General features: G+C 39.9%; 1 protein-coding gene across 4 annotated transcripts in view; it reads left to right on the top strand.

Moving 5' to 3' along the window:
- Positions 1–3,767: 3,767 nt before the first annotated feature.
- Positions 3,768–14,701, top strand: part of PLD5 (phospholipase D family member 5) — a 164,745-nt gene continuing 153,811 nt past the window's right edge. The window contains exon 1 of one of the 4 annotated variants that reach the window (XM_061365751.1): positions 3,768–4,390. In XM_061365751.1, coding sequence (XP_061221735.1) covers positions 4,205–4,390 — 186 coding nt within the window. In that variant the 5' untranslated portion in view covers positions 3,768–4,204. The remainder of the gene's footprint in view (positions 4,391–14,701) is intronic. The other 3 variants (XM_061365753.1, XM_061365760.1, XM_061365755.1) reach the window with 3 other exon arrangements.

Genomic DNA, 14,701 nt, shown 5'->3' with positions numbered 1-14,701 from the left:
TTCCCTGTGGCAAACCCATGTTTCAGTGAATGGCAACTGCTTCCAAGAGTTAGGAGCTGATAGGCTGGGAGACATGCATGGCAAGCCTGTTAGCAGGGAGCAAAGAGACTGCTGCAGCGGGTTTTTAATCTGTAGGTTGCTATAATTTGGGTGGCTAAGCAGGAGCTGGTGGTTTGGTAATTCTAAAGTTGCCTGAAAAACTAGTAATTTAGTCTGGGACATGCCAGTGTTTTGGGGAGGTTACAAAGATCACCCTACCTGAGTCTTGGCAATTTCTAGATGAGAAAGCAAGTTCAGCTGAACTGGGCAAGAAGGGGGCAGTTACCTTCTGTATGGCTGCCAAGGACAGTGCTGCTATTGAGGCTGGTGTCAGGCAGAGCTCTCTAACTGGACACCAGCTGAAGCCTGCAGGCAATTGCTACCTGCTGGTTCAGTCAGGTGTGGTACATTCTAAAAGCAGGCCATGGCCTGTGTGAAGGCCAGCTCTGCAGCATAAATTAATGCTTTGTAAGAAAACCTTGAATCTGTTACCTAGTCTACTGGGAGGTGTCCTTGTCCATGGCACGGGGGTTGGAAATAGATGATAAGTTCCTCTCCAACCCAAACCGTTCTATGGTTCTATTACAAGTGTGTGCATGTATGTATATTAGCTATCCAGCCATAATAAGTTCTTGCTATAGAAACTTTTTGTATTTCTAGGTATATGCCATTTGCTGGTAAAAGGTCTAATGCTCTTGTACATATGCTGTATTGCTAAGAACCCCTTAACATAAAAAACTTAGAAAGCTGGAGCACAGGAAGAAGTTCCCTTAAAACTTGGCAAGTTTTTTGGAACAAGAAGAAGCTGTCTTTTTTTAAATTTATTTATATATTTATCTTATTTTAAGTAAATATATTGTAGCCCTATGTTTCTACTTACACCTGATTATCTTCTTCACATTGGCCTGGGTTTACCCTGCCCACTACAGCATTCACCCCAATGGTACAGAAAATGGGAAGTTCTGTAGATTTGCCTTAGAAGGAATTTCTCCAAGTTTTGATGTTAAAATCGGCAGCAAATTAGAGAAGAGTGCAGCATGAACCGTGGTAAAGTAAGATCATGTTATGATATGCATGACGTGCATCTATTGCTAACAATGTTTGTATTTTCAGTCATCCTTGCTGCTGTACTCATCTGGCTATGGAAGGAAAAGGCCTTGATGGGAGCAGGTGTTTGGATAATTCTGAAAATTGCATGGAAGAGAAAGACAGCTATTTAATCCAGTGCATACAGCCAACTGGAATTGCTGGCCTACTACAGAACTGATGGAATATTAATGTGTTGAGCTATCTCTGAATTAAGCTGGTTGATATGCTTGTGGTTGCGGTTTTAACAAACTTGTCTCTTGCATAGGTCCAAACTAGAAATATGATGGAAAATAAAATCTGGGAAATAGCTCCTTAACTCTTTTTAAATTAGATTAATGGCTATGTATTTGCTAGGGACTGACTTTGTATTCATAGCTGCTTGTTTTGCCTGATTAAAGTTTTTATGAAAACACACAAAATTATAGTCTTTAGGCTGTGTTTTCCAACTCTAAGTCTTCTTCCCAAGAAAAGACGACATACAGGGAAGAACGGGAAAACATATCGTACTGAAGTACAGTGGCATATTGATTCTGATCTGTCGTAGGATTAAGGAATGGGGACGAAAGCAGGTGACAACTACAGAGCGCTACAAGAAACTTTTCTTGTGGGTCTGTTGTGTTTTGTTTGTTTGTTTGTTTTATATTTGCAAGCAGCGTAAACAAGAAAGCCCAGAGGAATAACGAAAAGGTTGAAGTACCTTATACTGCTATAGGAACAATGTGAAACTTCTCATGCAAAACCAGCATAAAGCAGGCTGTCCTTACAGCACATGAAGAAACTCAGAGGCTTTTTTTGACTGAACATCTGTATGTATACAAGTCCTTTGGCAGTAGGTGCATCTATCAGCATATACAATTCATAAATGGGTATCTACAGCTAAAGTTCAGTTCAGCAGAACTTTTAATCATGTTATTCTGCTTGAGCTTAAAACTACTGCAGCTGTGACATGCCATACATTAAATCTCAGTGCCTTCAGGTGTGTCCTGCATGCAGTCACATGGTCTTAATTTTTGCTCCAGGTGTTATGAGAATGTATTGACGATAATGGAAATACCAGGATTTATGCTATCAGCTGAAGAAATTAGAGAGGAGGTTGTTAGCAAGAAAGCGGCAAGTTTTTTATACTGGTAAGTAAAAAGTATTTACGTTGATGGGTCTTGTTGCTATTTTGTTATGCTTTCAGAGTGTTTTGGGGATTTTTTTGGTAGTATTCAGGTAAATATTATAAAATTACCTTTTTGGGGGAAAATGCTGTACTTCATGTTCCTACCCAATCCCCATTATTGTTCAGTTTATTTTTCCAGCATTTTGTAAAGATAACAGTATTGCATCTTAATAATCCTCCTCATTTATGAGGGGTGATGTAAGTTTTGCCTTTATCCTTAGAATTTTGAAAGGAAAACTTTCATTATTTGTCTGGTTTCTGAATTATAGCAATATACCTTGAGCCCAACCATAACGATACCTTAACTCTTACTTCAGGTGGAAGTGAAGCTTACTCCAGATGAGATGGTTAGCAGATAGGTCTTTTATAATGTTCTTACCAACTAGTCTGAATGAGCTGTTTTACCATTCAAAGGCTATGTTCACTGAACTGGATTCAAGTGCAGACTTTCAGTATCTGAGTAGCTACATCAGTTTGTCTCTGGCAAACTACAGATTATCTGCCAGCAAATATTCACCAGAAAATGAAATGTGGTTTTGAGCTCCAATAATTATTTCTTGGTGCTACGCAAGAAAGTTTTCTTATCTGTGCCTAATATAGCTTTGAAGAGTGTGTGGGCAATAAGCGAGGTGGCTTTTCATAGCATGAAAAAGGAAAGATATATCTTTTTTTTCCCATGCTGAAACAAGTTTCAGCTAAATAGCAACAGAAACGAACTTCATTACAAGAGATGGTAGTGGACGATAGTGGACTATAGAAACCACCCCAAAACATCTTGTTTTAGCAGAGCACTACCTGGGTGTCAGGTAACGAGGGGTGTGGGCATTCCAGCGACATTGTCCCGCCGGGACCACAGAGGCGATTTTATTTCTGAGGTCTGGCGCTAGTTGAGTCCCTGCAGAGGCTGAGGGCTTTCAGGCAGGACCTGGACCCGAGGCTCCTGCTGCCCAGGGTCTGACACTTTCGCCCCCTGACCAGATTGAAGTGTGCTTCTGGTTCCCCCGGGGCGAGGAACTGTCAGCTTGGTCTGGTTACGCTTCAGAGCGCCGGGAGCCCCTGCCCAGGAAGGGAGGAACGGGGGCGACACAGAGAGGTGGCCTGCAGCCCCGCACCTCCCGCTCACGGCGGCAGGTTCGGAGGGCGGCGAGGGGTTCATCTCACCCGGGCAGGGCAGGATGGCGGGGCCCCGGGCGCCCCCGGTGCGGGGAGCTCGGACAAAGGCTTCCAGGAGACGGAGGGGCACACGGCCGCCGAGCCCCGCGGCGGGGTCCGGGGAGCCCGTTGGCGTCCTTCGGGACGAGAGAACTTCCCCACGGGGGCGGGGAGCCTCCTGCCCCCCAGGAGAGGGTGGCAGTCATGCTCCTAGCGGCAATAGCGGGGCTCTTCCGTGCTGCTTTCTGCTTCTCCGAAGGTGGCTGCCGAGGAGGGGGAGCCGGGGGAGGAGCCGGCTTCATCCCCGGGCGGGCGGTGGCCCCTCCACTGCGCCAACCTGCAGGCGGGCGGGCGGCAGCAGCCCCGCCCGGCCTGGCCTCGGTCTGTGCGGAGCCGCACCTCCGTCCCGGGCAGAGCCGAGAGCAGCCGCGTCCCGCTGCGTCGGTCCTGGGCTGCAGCTTGCTGGCGGCGAGGGCAACGCGCAGCGGCATCTTGGAGCGTCTTCTTTCCTCTTCCATCTCTCTCAGCCTGCTCCTCTCGTACCTGCAGCCTTTTCTTCTCCCTCTACTCCTCCTACCTTGTTATTTCTCTTTTTCTCCCCTTTCTCTTCCCGTTTTGTGTTTTTTGGGGCGTTTTTGCTTTGCCTCTCTTCCTTCTTCCCCCATCTTGTTCTTTCCTGGACCCTCTTCATCTAGTGCTTCTTAATTTCTTGATTTCTTCTGATTTTTTTTTCTTTGGACTTTGCCTTGTCATGTCAAGATGGAAGTCAGGCATGACTGGCTCTCCTCATCCCCCCATGAGGGCTTCGAGCAGATGAGGCTGAAGAGCAGACCCAGAGAGCCTTCCCCAAGCCTCACCAGAGTAGGTGCGAACTTCTACAGCACTGTCAAGCAGCAGGACTACAGTGCCAGTGTCTGGTTGAGGAGGAAAGACAAACTGGAGCACGTAAGCCAGCTTCTATTTTCCTCCCTTTGTTTTCTTTTTAGACCTCTGTCTAGGTACTCTCTTAGTCTACCTCTCCATCAGCTTGGACTCCAGAAGTGTTGCTCCAGTAAGTGGCCATGGCATTTCCAAAAAGGCAGAGAAAGGAGCTACTTAGAGGTCCCAGCCTAGTCAAATCTGACATAAATAAGATGTGAGGGCTGTTCTCAAACCACATGCAAGTCTTCCTAACTCAAATATTTTTTTATGTTCTCAGTTTATTCATTCTTCTGTTCTGCAAATTCAGCACTGATGTGGGAGGAGAAAGATTGGGATGGTGCAGATGGAGGTTAGAGCATTTATCTCACAGTGATTATAATGTAGGTCTAGAATTGCTAAAAGAAAATAGTTTTTTAAAATTCTAGCTGTGATTTCCCTCCCCCCTTTCTTTTTCTTCTTCGTGTGTGAGACTTTGAAAATACTCAGTCTGTGTGTGGGAGAGGAGATTTCCTTCAAGACATTGATTCCTGCAGCAGTAGTACATGGCTTAACTGTGTTTGGGACCACAATAAAACTGATACTGTGGACAGGCCTAGTGAATATTTAATGAGAATTTAAGGTGCTTCTAAGTACTCTTGTCTCAGATGATGTTTGAAAGCATTTTTCATGTTACTTCTAGCAGCAAGGAAACGGGCTGAGATGCCCTGCATACTGTGTAAGAGTTTTCTGAATAGCTTGTTAGGTGAAACCCATTGTTACAGTGTGCAGTACAATCAAACCAGGAAAGTGGCTGCATTTACAGGGATGCAAAAGAATAAGGAGGGGTTTGCATAATGCAGCAGTCTGTTATTCTTTACATTAGTAGGTAATTTGCAATCACAGGCATGTTGTGCAACAGGAAATATTTTCCTGTGCATCTTAAAGTCAGCCACCTGAAATCTTTTTGGATAGAAATGGTCTCATTATAAGGATAAATTGCCTTTATTACTTGAAAAATCTAGATGACATAGTAGGGTCCTTTAAAAATGAAGCCTGAAAAAGGCTCCTGTACCAACTAGTTCATGGAGTATCACTCTCCCTTCCCACTAACCTGCTGAGTATTTATCCCTATTAGTGAAATCTTAAACTTGAGTTGTTACACTTCCAGGGAAATGACTAGAACTGACGAACAGTTGGAAATACCACATTTTGAACATTGAGAAAGGTATTGAATCCTATCTGCCTTCTTACACATGTTTTTGTGATTCTTCACACTAACAACAAGGCTTCACAGTAGTTAAGCTTGTAAGCAGAGTATGCTCCCATTGTGAACCAAGAAGAAAAGTCAGTGCTTTGTCTCAGCACAGCTAAAACATAGAAAACACAAAAATATGAGCTTTGGCTTTTGTAACAAGCTTTTACTACATCTGATTACATGTTGATATGTGTCATGAAATGAATGGTTTTCAGTTTTAATTGGGGGAATAAGCTGTCAGCAGTTTGATAGCTAACTATTATTCTAGTAGCTGAATATTAGCATGTTCAGATACCGTTTTTTTAAATCACACCCCAGTAGTAGCATGGCCAAAAAAAACAGGGATTAACTTGTTAGAAGTGAAAAAAAAACCCTTATTTTGTGTGTGGTTTGGTTGGTGGATTTTTTTTCTTTGTTTGGGGGGTTTTTGTTGTTTTTGTTTGTTTGTTTTTATGCTGAAGTCAGTATTTTATGATAATAAATAACCCTGTATCACTGGTGTGAAAAGCTTTCTCTGTAATCAGTTTGGTACGAATGCATGTTCTTCTGGGGTTTCCCTCTCATTTGGTCCAGTTGTTTTTATTCCCAAAATCTATTTGAATGATATAAAGAAACAAAATGGAATATGGATATTTCTTGCTTTCCATGAGGTACTTCATTGATACCTATTGTGAATACCCTGCAGAATATTAAATATGCCAACAGCATGTATGTGAACTTACTTTGGTTTTATGATTTAGGGTAATTGCATTACTCAAGAATGTAATGACAGGCTTCTGCATAGGTGCCCTAAATGAATGAAAATAAAATGTGTATTAATTTCTAGATTGTATTTTGGTTATATAGCTTGGGACCAAGGTTGTTGCTTTCTGTTTTCAGACAAATCTCTAGGGTTTTGAGTGCATTTTTTTCCAAATAAATTATCTCCTACAGTCCATTCTTCCACTGCAAAAGACAAACCAATTCATTTGAGATATATCATTCTAAATGGTATGGTCACTGACATATGATATCTTATGGTCAATATTGGGTAACAAAGATATACAAACTTCATGAGGTGGATAGAGTACATAGAATCATAAAATAGTTAGGATTAGGAATGACCTTAAGATCGTCTAGTTTCAACCTCCCTGTTGTGGGCATTGCAGCTCCCTTTGAGATAATCATGTTACTTGATAAGAATAAAGAAAATCAGAATACAAGAATTTGGCATACATGGGCTGATTTTGAAAGTATATCATCACAAATGTCATGGTACTTAATGACAGATATAGGCAGAAGGGTATATAGTGAGTGTAAGACAAGATATGCATGAATATATTTTGAAGTTTTACACGTACTGTTTAGCCCTTGGGGAGGGGTTGGGTTTTGCTTCATTGAAATGATTTCTTGCATTGATTTCAGTGTGGTTGTAACAGGGGTAAAATTGGGCCACTATATTTCCTACGCTACTTCCAGTAAATCCTTGTAGACCACAGTAAATATATTACATGGACTTTAATGAAAGTGGCATACTTATTCATGTGACACACACCTTATTAGTCCAGATATTGTTTTGAGGGGCTAAAAAAGTTCTGATTAAAACTTTTTTATATTAATAAAAATTTCAAACACACAGTTTGTTTCTAGAACTCAAATCTGCAACAGAATTGTAGGTTTTGGTGTTTTGGACTCTTTAGTTTTGTTGTTTAGGTTTTTTTCTTTTTAACAGATCTCATTTTGAAGAGTGTCCGTAAAGAGGTTCAAAATTCAGCTGTTGCCATATCTCTTCTAAAAGCACAGAACAAATTCAGATGCACAAATATAATACAGTTGCTTTAAAAATTGTTCAATACTTAATTATTGACTGACCATAGAGGAAGACAAAATCTGAAATGTATTGCTGGCGTCTTACTAATTGATTGTTCTTGAAATGGGCCTTTATATAGTGTGTCTCCCCATTGGCTAATTGTTTATTTACATGGATTATCTTTTCCAAGTGGCAGTAACACAATTTGTACTGCACAAGATCTGAACACAACTCACCTCTGTTTTCTGTTGAGAACTCGGACACCGTATTTAAGATAAAATGAATCTTCTGTAACATGTTTAAAGATAGGACAATTAGAAATTTTAGCTCAAGTGAGGCCTCAGTGTACATGTGTGCTGTAGCTCATGTGTTGTACTTTTAATGGAGGAAATAACTAGAGGAGCCCTGATGTGACCATAGTGATGGTGCAAACCTGTGGCTGAAATGCCTACAGAGTTGAGATTGCTCAGATTCTATGTATCTACTTCAGCTGGTTCCTTGTGCTTTTTTGTGAAGTTGTTTGCCTGCTACTAGAAGTGTTGAAAACAGTTGTGTGAAATATTCTTAAAAGCTTCCTTTGCATAGTGGTTTTGTGTTTTGTTTGTCCAGTGTTGCCTTTTTAAATGAAATGGGAATTAAGAGGTGGAAAAAAAGGAAGAAGCAGGGGTGGGGAGAAAGAGTAGCTAACCTGATAGCCTGTAGCTGGTGGGAGTTGCTGATGTATGGTTTAATTTACAGCGGGTCTCAATCATGTCTGTATATCCTTCAGTAATGACAAGTACTGTATAGCTGTTTTCCCAGTACCCCAGCAAAGAATTCTGGAGAATTAGTTTTAAATAATCAAAACTTAAACCAAAAGCAGAACAGATTTCTTTTGAAGTTACAACAGATATATTTATGTTTTTCAATGACAAATACAGGTGTTGCTTCTCAAATATGTAGCGGTCTTTCTCTAATAACTTTTGAATTTCATTATTATTTATGTTAAAACATTTTTTAAGTTGTTTTAAGAAACTGCTTTGAGACCATGACTTTTTTTGAGAGACCTGATATCAAAAGAGTTTTATTTATTGGAGATCCTCAGTTCATGACGTTTAGTATTATTGTAATTAGGGGAAGTTATTGATAATTCTTGCATCATCTTTTGTTTTTACATAAGTTCTGATTGATAGCAAAGACAACATTGAGATTTTTGGATTCTAAGTTCTCTTGCTGTTATGAGAGTTGACTTGACCAATTGATGTGACACAGCTGGTCAGCATACTTCTTCCCTTTGGCAGCATTGCTACCCAGAGAGAACAGTTTATGAGGCAGAGGGAGAATAGCATCACATGGCAATAGAGTCAGATATCTAATGTGCAAATGTTAGGCCTGAGACAATTTACAACACTGCTTGACAAGCATGGCTGTGTTACTTCTCGGAGCTTCAGGAAAAAATCAGAAATAAAAGATAACTTTAATTCACATCTTAACATCTTTATAAAAGTTGAAATCCCGAATCCAATTCTGCCAGTGTATTATTATTATTATTCAAAAACTATTAGTTCTCTTAGGCAGCCTTTTTTTCTTCCCTCCTTTTTAATTTATATTTCTTCTTATGATACAGGAAATTGTTAACAAAAACATTGTTAGATAGTTTAAAATTGTGTTTTTGCTCTTGCATGTGAATTAGCATGAGTGTTAAAAGTGAAAGGGCAGGTTTACAGGCTTCGGAATTTGATATCCAAGGATGGCAGAGAACACCACGTGCGTAGCTATAACTTGTAACATGTAAACAAAGAAAATGGACATAGGTTGCTGTAAAGCAAGTAGCAAGAGTGGAACTCCGTGAAGACATATCAGTTCCTGAACAGAGCCATCAACTTCAGCTTAAGGGAGAATTGTAAAAGGATCTAAATCAGAATTCAGAAAATCATTACGCATTCCTGAAATGGTCCTTGTATTGCAGTGAATGCAAATACATGGGGGGGGTTTGTTGTTGGTGGTTAGTTGGTTGTTTTGGGTTGGTTTGTTTTTTTTTTTTTGTGTTAAATGAGTTGAGTGTCTCCTGCATTAAGTAAGTATAAATAATTTGTCATCTGGAGTAAAGCTGGATACCAGAAAGAATAGAGTGCACCATGTATGAAGATACATAAGTGGGGGCAGTTCAAAGGGTTCAAAAGTTGGTTTCTAGCATTTAGAACTTTTTGATGGCATGGTTGCAGACAGTAATTCCAAATGTCTATCTGGTCCTGAAGGTAGGTATCTGTACTTAGTTTTCATTATTAAAATCAAGAGAACAAACTCCATTTAGTAGAGGGACTTTGGCTTTTCCTCAGAAGATAACTGACATTTGGAAGTGTCTGCCTGCAGAGCAATAGTAGCATATGTTGAGGTTCTCACTGAAGTAGTAGCACAGTTTGCTTCAGTGCTGACAGACTGTGTGTGGAGGAATTCTGTTGAAATACTGCTTTCCTTGAAGGTGTCTTTCACTCGTAATGTTTTTTAGACAAATGTAGTTAGAGAAAAATAAATGTTCATAGAAGTGGAAAAAGGGGACCAAACTCATTAAACAGTGTTGGGAAAACATTGAATAGAATTTTAGGGCAGAAAAGACAAAACTGTTTCTTTCAAATTTAGTATTGGGAACTTGAAATCTTGACATTTGGAGGGGAAAGAATAACATTTATTTCAGTAGTTACCATGCATAAAGGTAATTTTGTATTGTCAAACTATGAAAAAATCTAATGGTTAATTTTTCTTTCTAGTTGTGGTGGGTTGCCCTTGGTTGTCTGCCAGCTGCCCACTAAGCCACTCTCTCCCTCCCCCTTCTCAACAGGACAGGTGGAGAAAATGAGATAAAACATCTTGTAGCTTGAGATAAAGGCAGGAAGATTGCTCACCAATTACTGTCACTGGCAAAACAGACCTAACTTGGGGAAAATCACTTTGAAAGTCCAAATCTCTAAAGCTAAAATTAAAACGTTTGAGAGGCACAATCACTGTAACAGACTTAATTTATAGTGTCTGGCTTCGTGTTGTTGCACAAGAAAACAGCAACTTAAAGCGTCAAAGTTGCACTTAAAATTTATTTATATATGCATATATAAATTTAATTCAACCTATGCAAGATTTTTTAGAAAGGAAGTTTTGCAGTTTCTGAACAAAAGACCTAATTCTTAAGCTGTGCTTGTTCCAGATTCTAACTTCAGTGAAGATACGGGAAAAGTGGTTTTCACTGCTATGCCTTTCCTAATGCTACCGGAATTCGGAAAATACAAATTAGTTTTTTGCTGCTATCATCACTTCTTTTTATCAGCATTGATCACCCTTGTTTAAGGATTTTGAAACAGCAGCTCCAGAAACTTGCAACTCAATCTTGTCTGGTACACAAATGAATAGTCTTCAGTGGTTTCCTGTTGTAGCCAACTGTTGACTTTTAAACATAGCAGGAGTACATAAGACACTAGGAAAATTATCCTTATTAAATATGTACTCATAAATGCAACCACTCACTGTCTGTAGAAGGCACCCAATGAAGCTAGTCTCTGTGGCTGTTTAGTTTAGGCCTTATACATTCCAGAACAAGGAATGTTAAAGAACTGCAGTGAAAATCTCTGTATCAGACTATACGAAGATGGAAACAACAGTTCAACTCATGCCAATGGTTAATAAATGCCACTTCACTGTCATTCAAGATTGGAATTCATACATTCTTAATCATCCCTAACAAAGAAAGTCCTGTGCTGGCAATAGACTTCCTGGATCTTTCTCCCCTAGTGGAGACCTGTCCTGGGGGATGTGCTTATGAAAGTCTACATCTTGTGTTGCTATTTTTGTAAAATTATTTAAGGTCTGATTCCCAGGCCTTCTATGTAGTTTCCCTACTGAGAGGGGAAAAAAAAAACCCAACCACAAAACCTCAAACAAAAAAAAAAAACAAACCCACAAAGAAACAAACAAACCAACAAAATAAAACCTCCTCACCACCCACCCCCACCAAAAAAGTAATAAAATAAGTGCCCTGCTAATGCCTTGGCAAGTCCATACAGCCTCTTAAGCTGAATATTCCCTCTGTCATATTAAATAATCTGAAAGGAGGTTTCTTAAAACAAGATTTGGATGCTTTTTTGAATTTTTGTATTGCTGGATTTTCCATTGCTAGATTTTCCATTTACTAGATGACAGCTGTTAGAGCTAAAAAGTGTAAAATTAATTTTCCAGTGCACTGACACTCATCTATTGCCTGTAGCATTGTGTAGTCTGAGTAGACAGTCAAGTTGTTTCCAAGCTGTCCTTCACAGCTCTTGATAACTGGAGTAGATTATTTGAGGGTATACCTAGATTAGGCAATAGGTACATGCTGGGTTCCATATCCCCTAATCAGCAAGGTAGGGACCTGTGCTGCTCCTTGCTCATGGCCTGTATGCCCAGATTTCTAGAATGGGGGAGCAGTGAACTGAATATGTGCCTAGGTGTTACCTGATGGGGATGCAGTTGAACCATTTACTGATGACTGAGGCACTTTCAGATTCACCAGACTTCAGTGTTATAACGTAAGCCAGTTAGCCTACTGTTCCATCAAAGCGACTTAAGTACTGGTCTTCTTTTGGTAGTCTGACTATATGATGTGCCTTAGTGGGCAGAAGGGCCACTCAGCTAAAAGTAAAGAAATACATGCAGGGAATTGGAAGCTCAGGAGGAGGAAGAGAGAGCTGAATGATGCATTGGTGTCGATGAAGTGCATCAATTTAATAAGAAATGACTTTTTCTTCCTAAGTTATTTGGGTGATTATCCCTCAAAACATTCACTTTTTTTTTTCCCTCCAAGTTATGCTCCTCAGAATTCTTTATAATCTTTTATAAAGGCTTTCCACATATAACACAGGATTTGAGTATTTTCAGAGTGGGTTTTTTTGTTTGTTTTTTTTTTTTTTCCCAGGGAAGTTGTAGCTGCCCCATTCCTAGAAGTGTTCAAGGCCAGGTTGAATGGGACTTTGAGCAACCTGAGCTAGTGGAATGTGGCCCTGTCCATGGCAGGGGATTGGAACTAGTGGATCATTAAGGTCTCCTCCTAAGAAAGCTGGGGCTGTGCAGCCTGGAGAAGAGAAGGTTTGTGGAGACCTCATAGCAACCTTCCAGTATCTGAAAGGGGCCTACAGGGGTGCTGGAGAGGGACTTTTCATCAGAGATTGTAGCAACAGGACAAGGGGTAATGGGTTTAAACTTAAGCAGGGGAAGTTCAGGTTAGGTCTAAGGAAGAAGTTCTTCACTGTGAGGGTGGTGAGGCACTGGAACAGGTTGTCCAAAGAAGTGGTAAATGCTCCATCCCTGGTAGTGTTCAAGGCCAGGTTAGACAGAGCCTTGGGTGACATGGTTTAGTGTGAGGTAGCCTTGCTCACAGCATGGGGTTTGGAACTAGAGGATCTTAAGGTCCTTTCCAACCCTAAATATTCCTTGATTTGGCTGCTTTTGTTCTGATCAATGCATTATGTAATTTGACTGTGTAGATATGATCTCTCCCTGGACAGAGAAATACCAGAGTGATATTTTTAGCAGTACTTCATTGGCTTGCTCTCTGAAGATAGACAAATTTATCTATTTTCTTCCATTTTTTCACAACCTGTAACTTTTCTTCTTTATATGCAGTGTTCGTAGTTAAATACAGTTGTGCATGTTATTAATTTTTGTTACTAAAACCATGAATTTTAAAAAACTTAGTAAATTCCATTTGTGACTGCATGATGTCAACATAATCAGCAGCTTGTTTTATAATTTATATAGTTGTTCCAGCACATAAATACTAGTCATTCTATTATCATTTTTGCTCTTATTCGTATTTCACTATTTACATTTGTAATGAAATGTTTAATGGAATAAAAAGCTAATGTATTTGAAAATTGCTACTAATAAAGCAAAAAGTGATTTAGATAATTCCTGCCATTCTGATACATGAAATAGCCTGCATTTCCAGAGGGTAATTTGAACTGTCTGGAGCAGAACCAAATGGGGAGCAATGCTGACACAGCAATTGTGACGAGTTTAAGTTCCATGATCTGTTGTTACTACAGTAAAGGAATATTTACTTGATTCTCTAAAACCTAGTATGTGCTGTAAAATGCTTGTCATAAAGAGCAGATGTGTATTTGTTTTGAAACATGTGAACGTGTAAAAGTTAGTAACATCTTTAGCACTTCCAGCCACAGTAAACATGGCATGTCTCATTAGTTTTTCATGTTACAGAAACTGTACTGCTGCCCATTAAGCTCCATGACTGATTCTTTCTAGGCAGGAGGTTTTCAATAAAGGAATATTCATTAAGTGTTCTAGACAAACTTGAGGCATTACTTAAACTGAGGCTGTCTAGTTACTTATGAGAATGGTGTTAAAGCTGACAGCAACTTGAACTCTTATTTCCTTGATACACTTCTGTTTGATCTTGTACCAAAGCCATAGTAAAGTCTCCATTGACTTCACTGCTATGGGTTTAAGTTGTATGTGAGCTGCTTGAGAGAAGACTGTGGGTCAGCTGAGCTGTCATGAGTTTGGGGCACAAAAAGCAGGGTGCATGTATAATGCTAGCAGTTGCAGGAATAATGTCTCACCTTTTCTTGAGCTTTAGGTCTCAGGGTCATCGGGCTGGTCACTGGGTGCATTATTTGAGAGCACCTTGCAGTTAGCACAGGGGAAGATCCGTGACAGGCTATGAAAAAGACAGAAGGCATCCTAGTATAACAGGTAGACTTCACAGTTTCTTACATCCTATGTGAGCATGCTAAAAACTATATAGAACTAATTGCCCTCTATGTAAGTTCACCTTCAGGTGTTTCAGAATGGAGAATACAGAAGGAAGTTAGGTGCATTTGAAACTTTAGTCATCCACCAAGGCTAGTGAAAGAAAATTCAGAAAAGCAAAGCTACATGTGAAATTGTTTCTTTGTTCCCAATTAGAATACTTCTGTTCCTCATTAGAAAGTGCCCATCATGCTAGAAATCAAACCTAAAATGGAATACGATCTGAGTTTAATGGTAGCAAATATCACCTGCTTTTATGTTTTGTGCTTATTGAAGTGGAAATGTGCACCTGCTTTAATGATAAGAATTGAAAACAACCAAAAAAAACTGCACTATGATGCCTTTTGTGGAGAATGAATTAGGTGAGCAAATAGAACAATATGCTTTAATGTGGCTGGTGGCTGTGATAAAGATGGAGACTCTTGTCAAGTTCTGTTGTTGTTCCCATAGTTGTTTATTGGCAAGGACCCATGAACATCTTAGTGTTCCTGGAACACTAAGAAAAAACCCCAAGTGATTAGGGAACATATAGAAATTC

The sequence above is a fragment of the Neopsephotus bourkii genome, unplaced genomic scaffold (genome assembly GCF_033783945.1).
Source record: "Neopsephotus bourkii isolate Nb327-2 ecotype Australia unplaced genomic scaffold, CSIRO-AGI_Nbou_v1 NB_1292, whole genome shotgun sequence".
Classification (NCBI taxonomy): Eukaryota; Metazoa; Chordata; class Aves; order Psittaciformes; family Psittacidae; genus Neopsephotus; species Neopsephotus bourkii.
Note: the sequence above shows the minus strand (reverse complement) of the source record. Positions and strands in the feature narration are given on the sequence as shown.